This window comes from Octopus bimaculoides, chromosome 2 (genome assembly GCF_001194135.2).
Source record: "Octopus bimaculoides isolate UCB-OBI-ISO-001 chromosome 2, ASM119413v2, whole genome shotgun sequence".
In the NCBI taxonomy this organism is placed as follows: Eukaryota; Metazoa; Mollusca; class Cephalopoda; order Octopoda; family Octopodidae; genus Octopus; species Octopus bimaculoides.
The window spans coordinates 177,900,960-177,911,416 of NC_068982.1; the positions used below are offsets into that span (position 1 = coordinate 177,900,960).

Sequence of the window (10,457 nt, forward strand, 5' to 3'; positions counted from 1 at the left end):
TATATATATATATATATATATATAAAGTAGATAGATATATTAAACAGTACATTAACTGGATGTCATGCCCGGAAAATCTTTGTGCTATTTCTTGTTATAGCAGGTTTTGAAACACAAATTTTAACAAATAATATATACTTGTAACTTCATATATACATAAATCATGGTTGTAGGGTGTATTGTTGATGATAACAGTAGTACAAAATACATTCAAATACTAGCAAAAGTCTTTGACATTCTGTAAGTCAGAATGTATTCTATGTGGATGACATGTTGCATGGAATGTTAAAAAACAGTGAAGAGAGGTATGAGATTCCTAAGAATGTATGGGGTAGAGGCAAGGGTGAAAAAAAACTGCTGTAGACATAACCACCGTGAGTTATATCACTTCATAAAATGAGGCTGCATTGGAACAATGAACTATGTGTTGAGCCATATGTAGGAAACTTAACTAAAAAGTTTCGGATCTTTTTTAAAACGGGGGCCACATTTTTCATTAATGTTTTACGTAGTGTTTTTGGTACCGAAAGACTTTCAAACTTCGTATACTTATCTATTTTGTGTTATAGAAAAGAAAAATATTTTTGTATTCGAATTTATTTCATGTAAAAAATTGTCTTATTTCGATAATTTCAACCAATCACTGACAAGTATTCAGTTGTTTATATTTACTCCTTTGGCTGATTAAGCGATGTAAAGCGTATTTAATCTCCATACCTTCGTTTTATTTGCTTTTTTCATTTTAAATTTGCTTTAACCCTAACCCTAACCCTAACGTTAGGGTTAGGGTTAATTGTTTCAGAATCGTTTGTTTATGTAGTCGGCACTTAATGTATAACGGCTGAATGGACGTCAGTGATTGGTTGAAATTACAGAAATACGACAACTTTAGCATGGAATAACTTATGGATTTCTTTTTTTTTCAAAGAAGACTAAGAGAAAAAGATGTTTTATATGACACATTCTACCAGTGTTCCAAGTTTCAAAGTGTTTCGTTAATGAAAAATGTGGCCCCCGTTTTAAAAAAGATCCAAAGTTTCTTGTATCAGATGTGGTCAGAGGCAAAAATTACAAGAAGAAAGCAGAAGAATGTAGCTCTGCAGAAACTATTCTGGTTGTAGTGTGGTATAGACATGGGGTAGGTGATTCTCTAGGACTACCTGTATCGTCTTTGATATATTTGAAATGAGCGTTTGACCAGAAGTTGGCAGAGTCTCTGATGTTACTTTTCTTGAGGAAAGGTACATTTGCAATTATGTATTTTCAAAATTTGTGATAGATAGTTGTAAAAAGAACAAAGAATGAAGGTTATAGAGGTCATCTCAGGTGCTATGTGCTTGAAGAGGGTTGCTGGAACTCTGTCTTAACTAATCACCTAGGAATAAAGAAGTTTCTACTCTTGACAACTAACTGTAAGCATGTGTTAGTGGAGTAATTAAGTCCCAGATAAACTATGCTTTGATATTGTCTTCTTTCCCTGTTGATATGGATTGACATCTTAAATTTAAACTGAATTTTTCTTTGTTACAGTCTGTAGAAAATGTTATTGGCTCCAATGCTTACCAACACAATAAAATCAATCAGTGGACATCAAATGTTGTTGAACAGTGCCTGAGTCAACTCACAAAATTAAACAAACCTTTTAAATATATCGGTAAGTGTGAATTATTTTCCCCTATAGTCTTATTACTTGTTATAATTATTTCTTTGAATACTCTCTATCGTTTTAATAATGAATCAATATTTTACAAAATTGGAATATTGTTTTCAGTTACCTGTGTAATAATGCAGAAGAATGGTGCTGGACTTCATACAGCAAGCTCATGTTTCTGGGATAACACCACAGATGGTATGTGTAGAGAATTTTAATTCTTATTTCCCTAAAACCACCTTTACTTTGAATCTAATATTCATTTTAATGTACTTTAAACATTGACTTTATGTAATGGGAGTAACTATTTTATTTTCCTAGTCATTGCACACCATTGTCTTTTCTTGTATAATCTGGTGTGAATATTAAAATAACTCAAGATGGTGAGCTGGCAGAATCAATGGCACACCAAACAAAATGCTGCTAAGCATTTGTCCATCTATGTTCTGAGTTCAAATTCCGTTGAGGTTGACTTTGCCTTTCATCCTTTCAGGGTCATTAAAATAAGTGTCAGTTGAACACTGGGGGTCAGTGTAATTGTCTTCCATGTCAATCAAAATTGCTGGCCTTGTATCAAAGTAAGAAAAGAATATTAAAATAACTCCAGGTTATGTCGTAGTTTTGTTTATATGAGGTAGAATGAGAATGTTCATAGCTTTTTTGTAATTTATAAACTCTACAGCTAAGGCAACTGTGTAGGGGAAGTGAGTTGAATTGGAATTTTAGTATTTATATGGTTGGTGGAAACAAAATGGATATCAAGAGACTTTCAGAGGGTACCATCAGTTCTAGGGAATTGAGCTTTGATGAGGTTGATGAGAAGCTTGTATGCAATTTATCAATTTTAAATATATCAACATTTAAAAAATGTTAATGTTATAAATCTTACTGGAGGAGAGCAATAAAATGTTTGACATCATAATTCTTTTTATTATTAAGTAATAGTCAAACAGTCTTGCTTGATATATAGGAATTTGATTTGAGTCAATAATGAGCACAAAAAGATATAGTAGGATCTCAAAGAACCAGGATGTCAGATCTGATAGACTATGGTGCATTTATCCTCACTGATGATGAAGAGAAAGAAACTTGGAAATGTTATTTGAAAGGCTGCTTAATATAGAGAACACAGGATATAAAGGCCCTGTCAGTGATAGTCACAGTAAAGTCGAAAATCTGGTAATGTAGAGATAGTGCTAGTCAAATGGTAAAGAAGTATCTTATCCAATGACTAGCATAGGTCTACCATCAACTACCATTACAAGAAACTATGGAAGCATCAAACTGATGGACCCAGTTACAAAGGTAATAGAATTATATAGCAGCACAGCTGATTAGAAAGTGGATTAACTTAAGCAAGATGCCGTTCAGGTTTGTGCCAAGACAGTACAACTGATATATTCTTCCTAGTGAGGCAATTACAAAAGAAGTCCTTAGCCAAGGGTAAGCTACTATACTTAACATTGTCTTACTGGAAAAGACCTTTCATAGAGTATTATGTAATTTGGAGACTGTTAAGAGGTGTAGATGAATAGCTTGTGAGAGTTGGCAATGAATTCAACATAGAATTTAGTATGTAAGTAGGTGTCCATTAAGGTTCAATTCTTAGCCCCCTCCTATTTATAATAGTTCTCTGGTCCATAAGAAGATTAACTTAAATGCAAGATAAGCTGGAAAAAACTTTAAACTTCTGATATACCTATATTATTTGCTATTTTAAATAAATTTGTTATTTTCTTTTTATTTCAGGGAGCTGTACTGTCAAGTGGGAGAACAAAACTATGTATGTGATTGTGTCTGTGTTTGGGTTAGCTATATAAATTGTGAAAATGAAACACTTGGTATTAAAACCTTTACATGGAAAATTAAGTTTATGCAATTTTACTTATTTATATTATGTCAAATATTTATTTTCTCTTTATACATCAGTGTTATATTATCCTTTGTAAAATTAATATTTTATCTTTAATTGCTTTATCTAGATAGAGATATCTAAAATACAAACTAAACCAATGAGTTTTAATTATTTAATATCGTTAAAAGAATAAGATACAGGTGCCAATCAAATGTTCTGAATAGTATGAAATTAGTAATTCTTCAAAGAATTTACGTTTTTCACTAGCCTCGTATCTACAATAGTAGGTTTAGGTTGTTTAGGCAATGAATCTTGCTGAACCAATATTTCACTTACTGAATCATTCTGAAATGTAACTGCAGGATAATTTACAGGCATTTCTAGTGGCACACTTGATGTATTTTGGTTTGGTGTATTATACTGAGGTGGAGCAGTAAATATTGGAGAAAATGGCTGAGTAGAATTCAAAATTGGTTGTTGCTCCTGGTGAGTAGAATTAGGAAGAGAACTGCTTTCTGATGAAATCAGTGATGAATTATCTACAGAATTTAGTTTCCTTGTCTCTCCTGGAAGTGGAATATTTGCTGTATCTATCGGATTTAACTGCATACAATTGTCATCCATTTTAACTGTTTGCTTTCTGCTCATTTTACTTTTCTTTCTTTCTTGGAGTACATAGCAATCCTTATATTGTCTCTTTGGCAAATTCATTTCTTTAGAAACATTATTATTGTAACAATCTGGTGGTGGAGCAAATTCATAATTTCTTTCATCCCGCCTTTGCTTAAAATATTCTTTTTCTCTTTCAAAAAATTCTGATGGAAAAGAAAAGAAAATGATACAAACTTTAAATTCATGGTTTGTAAAAATCACTTTTCTTCATTATATTTTGTTAAATATATGTAATCAATTAGTTGTACTAATTGATAGATTTTCTATAAATCTTTATTAAGTTTGTGATTAAACTTACTTTCTCAAAGGAGTGTTTAAAAGAATGTAAACGTGACTGTCATACTGAAACAACAGAAGGTAACTATTCTTAAAAACACAAATTCTCAGTTAAGACATAAAAGAATGCTGTTTAGCTCTTAAACTAACAAATTGAGTGAATAAACTAAAAGTTCCTTACTGTCTTTTCCAATGTCCCACTCTCTCACTGGAAATGAATTTTTTGGAAGAGGTTCAATTCTCTTTACAGGTTCCTCTTTCTGCTTTTCAGATTCATTTTCTTGTTTTAAATTTTCATCTAAAACTGAAGATAAATTATATTAAAACAAAACTATAAAAGTATATCTGATTTGTTTCATTTTTTTTTAATCCTTTAGATTTAATTTCTTTTCATTCTTTATTTCATAAATTATAATAAATCTCAAAATATTTTCATGAGTATATCAGTTTAAATATTTCCATATGAATATTTCTGGGTACCCACATGAACTCCACAGTCTACCAAGAAGCTACTCTATGTGAAAGAAAAATGACTTTGAATAAAAACTAGGTGTTTGGCAGAGACACTTTAGTCCTGACTTTCACATGTCACTGACATGGGTGCCAGTGGCACGTAAAAAACATCATTTGAGTGTGGCTGATGCCAGTGCCACATGACTGGCACATAAAAAGCACCATTTAAGCATGGCCAATGCCACCTGACTGGCACATAAAATACACCATTTGAGTGTGGCTGATGCCAGTGGCACAGAGAAAAACACCCACTACACTTTCGGAGTGGTTGGCAATAAGAAGGGCATCCAATTGTAGAAACCTTGCCAAATCAGATTGGAGCCTGGTGCAATCTCCCGGCTTGCCAGACCTCAGTCAAACCATCCAACCCATGCCAGCATGGGAAGTGGATGTTAACATTGATCATGATGATGAAATAACCACTCTAGTGCTTGTGACGCAATAAAATGCACCCAGTCTATATCTTAAAGTGGTTGATAATAGACAGGGCATCTATCTGTAAAAAAGAAACAACAGTCTCAATTAATGAAAAATCTCAAAGTGTAATACCATTTTGGTGCTGCACATGTTAATAAAGTAGGTGGTGACTGGGAGCACCTCTTAACTATTATCAAAGGATAAGAAATGCTACGATAAAAGGTTGCTGAATGAGGAGAGTGTGTGGGGCTACCCAGATAGATTCAAAAGCACCAGCTATTGAGAGTGGGGACCATATGAATGAAGAGACTATTAAAGCTATCAAGACAGGAAAGTTAACAGGACCATCCGGGATATTTGCCAGGATGCTAAAATTTTCTGGTGAAGAGATGCTCCAGCTACTTGTAAGTCAATTGGAGTACATGGAAGTGCTACTCCCAATGATTGGCATAGCAGCAGCAACATCGACTGATTCAAGGACAAAAGAGATACTTTAGAAATTAGCTACTACAAGGGCATCAAATTAATGGACCAAGTTATGAACATGGTGGAAAAAGTAATAGTACAAAAAATTAAGGAGAAAATTGATGAAATACAGTTCTGGTTTTTGCCAGGAGAGAATACCACTGATGTTCTTTTCTTACTGAGACAACAGCAGGATAATTGTTTAGCTAACAAGTTACTATACCTAGCATCCATTGATAGAGAAAGCCTCTGACAGGGTGGATTGATGGTCACTAAATATGAAAAGTCGTGAGAAGTGTGTAAGCTATCTACAGGGAACTGTCAGCAAAGTGGATGATAGCAAGTTCAGTAAGGGATTTAATGTACAGGTAGGTGTCCATCAACTCTTAGTTCTCAGCTCTCTCCTGTTTATTATAGTCCTCCAGGCCATAACAGAGGAGATCAGAACCAACTGTTCAGGGAAAATCCTGTATGCCAACCACCTAGTTCATATAGCCAAAATTAGAGGAAAAGTTCCAAATGTGGAAGCAGAGCCTGGAACCTAACAAAAACAAAAAGACACATCGAGAAAAAGAACACAAAACTTACTGTCATCTGAGAAGGAACTACGCTTGACAGACAAGAAAGGAGTTGGTAAGGATTATGTATTGTGAACCTAGTGTAAATGATGAGTGCACAGATTTTGTATGTAACAGATGCACAAGTCTAGTTAGCAGTAAGAGCATCCATGAAATAATCTCTTTCAGATGCCCCAGAAAGCTTGCTAAAAATAGTTAAAAGTTACCTAGGTGACCCAATAAACAGTCATGGTGGGTACTGTGATAACGTATAGTCAAATTAAAGATTGACTGGAAGTTCACATAGCTATTCTGTTGGCAACAGAGATTTTACCCTAAGTGAAGAGCAGACTATGATATGTGATATTGCATGGTAGAAAAAAGGGGCATGGTAGAAAAAGTGGAGAATGTGCAAAAAGCTGGATAGAAATGAGAATGCTGGATGTTGGCATGTGTAAGTGATGAAGTACAAAGGAACTGAGGATAACAGGAGTCGGCTTCAGTGTTCAAGAAAGACGGCATTGGTACAGATGTGTATGGAAAAATGACGGGTGAATAAGTTTCTAGTAATCTGAGTAGACCCTTATGGAAGAAGGCATAGAAAGAAGCAGTGAAGACTGACCTCCAAATACTGAGATGAACAACTGCAACATGTAGCGAGACGATATACCGGAGAAGATCAATCTAACCCATATAAGCATGGAAAGACAAGCGTAAAAGGATGATGATGATTTATAAATTTGACATGAGGTCAAAAATATGTAACAAATGGATTGGCATATGAAAAGCACCATTCGAGTGTGGTTGATGCCAGTGCTGCCTGACTGGCTCCTGTGCTGGTGGCATGTAAAAAGCACCCACTACACTCTTGGAGTGGTTGGCATTAGGAAGGGCATCCAGCTGTAAAAACCTTGCCAAATCAGATTGGAGCCTGGTGCAGCCTCCCAGCTTGCCAAACCATCCAACCCATGCCAGCATGAAAAGCAGACATAAAACAATGATGATGATGATGAATTAAACCTTATATGGCAGGTACTTTTGTACCAACACCAGAAGGGTTAGAAATGAAACCAAAGCATCAGGATTTGAACTCAAAACATAAGCATAATACTGCAAATCATTCGGCATGAGTACTGTTTCTGTTACTACCAAAAATAACCAATTGCAATTAAGTTGATTTTCATAATCTGAAATTGAACTTGTAAAAATTCATACCGGTTGTTGGCTCCTCTACTTCGGGTGGTAAGCCAAGTTTAGCTCTTTGACGATCTTTGACTTTTTTCAGACGGACTGCCATCATAGCATCACGCTTTTCTTTTAATAATTCCCGTTTGGTTCTTTCTTCTTTTGTCTAGTGTAAACAAGGTTACAAGTGATTAAGTAGAAGTTAGATATAGTGCCAAGAATATACCAGAAGCAAAACTGAAGGCCATCTTTGGTAATGGTGCAGTGCTAACAAATAATTTCTAACTTTAACAGTGGTGATAAATTTAAAGGGAAAAGTATAATTCTGACGTCCTCAATTTAAGAGAGGTTCTTGTTTCACTGAACCTTCTAGGATGAAAGGCAAAGATGAGATTTTCAGGATTTAAATTAAGAACCTGAAGGGATGAGATTAAATACTGCAACACATTATAGGCTCTAAACAGTTCTGCCAACTGCCTTGACTCTAATGATGATAATAACAACCAAAATAATAATCACTTTTAAGTTTATCTCTACAGATTCTCTCTAGAATTTTAGAGCCAACACAGAAAGTTACGACTTTTTGTAAATGAATATGTCTATATAAACAATACGATCGAAGGTAGAAAAATAGATAATGGGTGTATATGCACATTTCGGGAGTTCTTGCTCTTTTTTCAGCACCACATCCAACCCATTATCTATGAACACATTGCTTAAATACCCACTAAGTTTAATGGTGTAACATTATTGGATTGACCAATTTGCATATTAAACACATTCCTGGTACGTGCATATTAATTGCTGGTATGGCTGCAAAACGAAATACAGTGTCCCTAACAGCAAAATAATGTTTTTGTAGTTGTTTTCTTTTTTTCTTCTTTGTATTAACCTCTAAGGATTCACAAAAACATGTACAGAACAATATAATGTGGGATTACATGAAAGAACATGTAAAAAGAATAACCATAATAAGAAAAAACAACAAATAATACTGCGAATGAGTATATAGACAACTAAGCATATAGATACAAGCATAAATTAACAACCAAAGGTATTATCTTTAACAAAAGCATCATTAGATGCATTTATAATAGAAGTATTTTCTTATAGCAAGATGCCCTTCTTGTTACTAATCTTTATCTCCTCTTGAAATAAAGGATCTGTTATTCCACACATCTTTGAAGATGTAAAAGCCAGAAAATGATTTATTGACAGAAGAAATGACAATGTCACTACTCATATCTCAATGATTTTCAGAGGAGAGAGAGAGCACTCCGTCGCTTACGACGACGAGGGTCCCAGCTGATACAATCAACAGAACAGCTTGATCGTGAAATTAACATGCAAGTGGCTGAGCACTCCACAGACACGTGTACCCCTAATGTAGTTCTCAGGGAGATTCAGCATGACACAGAGTGTGACATGGCCGGCCCTTTGAAATACAGGTACAACTCATCTTTGCCAGCTGAGTGGACTGGAGCAACGTGAAATAAAGTGTCTTGCTCAAGGACACAATGCGTCGCTGAGAATCGAACTCACGACCTTACAATCGTGAGCCGAATGCCCTAACTACTAAGCCACGCGCCTTCACAGATTTTCAGAGGAACATAAATATAAACAAAAATACATATTCATATACATGCACACATACACAATAAGCTTCTTTCAGTTTTTAGCCTAACAAAACCACTCACAAGGCTTTAATCAGGTTAGGGCTATAGTAGAAGACACTTGCCCAAGATGCTGTGCAATGAGATTGAATCTGAAATCATGTAGCTGGAAAATAAACTTCTTAACCATGCTGCCATGCCTTTAAATATCTTTAAAAAATACATTCAAAGCTTGCTCCCCAACCACATGGTTCCAGCTTCAGTCCCACTGCATGGCACCTTGGGCAAGTGTCTTCTCCTATAGCCTCAGGCTGACCAAAGCCTTGTGAATGGATTTGGTAGACAGAAACTGAAAGAAGCCTGACGTATATATGTGATATATGTGTGTGTGTCTGTGTGTGTCCCCCACCATCGTTTGACAACCGATGCTGGTGTGTTTATGTCCCCATGACTTAGCAGTTTGGCAAAAGAAATCGATAAGAATAAGTACTAGGCTTATGAAGACTAAGTCCTGGGGTCAAATTGTTCGACTAAAGGTGGTGCACTAGCATGGCCACAGCCAAATGACTGAAACATGTAAAAGAATAAAAGAATGTAAAAGCACCCAGCACACTGTTAAGTGGTTGGCATTAGGAAGGGCATCCAGCCGTAGAAACTCTGCCAAATCGGACAGGAGTCTGGTGCAGCTTGCCAGCCCTGGTCAAACCATCCAACCCATGCCAGCATGGACAACAGACATTAAAGGATGATGACGATTAACTCCTCCTCTTGATAACTTCAAACAGGTTAGAAGGAAAAGCAATCTGCTTGATATAGGATCTAGTAAGGATAACTTAAGTATAATGAATAGATGTGGAAAGATAAAATTCATTTTATATCATGGTAAAGACATGATTTCACATTACCTGATAATTGAAATACTTCTCCCCAATCAATGTACTATATATTAACACACATATTTAATCAGTGGTATCTCTTTTCACACACATTGCTGCCCACACATACCATGTGGTATCATCATCATTTAACGTCTACTTTTCCATGCTTGCATAGATCAAACAGAATTTGTTGAAGCAGATTTTCAAGATGGATGCTCTTTCTGTTATCAACCCTCGCTTGTTTCCAAACAAAATAATATTTTCCTGTAGCTAGACATGTTTTTCACGGAAGACAGGAAACAAATAACCTTGCTTGTTTAACAATGCTCTTTTACAGCCACCACAGGGGTATATACACATATATGCAGGCATATA

The 10,457-nt window shown here is 35.3% G+C and overlaps 2 protein-coding genes across 2 annotated transcripts in view; one reads left to right on the plus strand and one right to left on the minus strand.

Moving 5' to 3' along the window:
• The window catches only part of LOC106878696 (dynein light chain Tctex-type 1), an 18,127-nt gene extending 13,331 nt beyond the window's left edge, over positions 1-4,796 (plus strand). The window contains exons 3-5 of the mRNA XM_014927986.2: positions 1,531-1,654; positions 1,772-1,849; positions 3,401-4,796. Of these exons, the coding sequence (XP_014783472.1) occupies positions 1,531-1,654; positions 1,772-1,849; positions 3,401-3,471 (273 nt within the window). The 3' untranslated portion in view covers positions 3,472-4,796. The remainder of the gene's footprint in view (positions 1-1,530; positions 1,655-1,771; positions 1,850-3,400) is intronic.
• The window catches only part of LOC106878695 (coiled-coil domain-containing protein 174), a 21,717-nt gene continuing 14,924 nt past the window's right edge, over positions 3,665-10,457 (minus strand). The window contains exons 9-11 of the mRNA XM_014927985.2: positions 7,622-7,757; positions 4,636-4,758; positions 3,665-4,321 (exon numbers count right to left, since the gene is read on the minus strand). Coding sequence (XP_014783471.1) covers positions 3,738-4,321; positions 4,636-4,758; positions 7,622-7,757 — 843 coding nt within the window. The 3' untranslated portion in view covers positions 3,665-3,737. The remainder of the gene's footprint in view (positions 4,322-4,635; positions 4,759-7,621; positions 7,758-10,457) is intronic.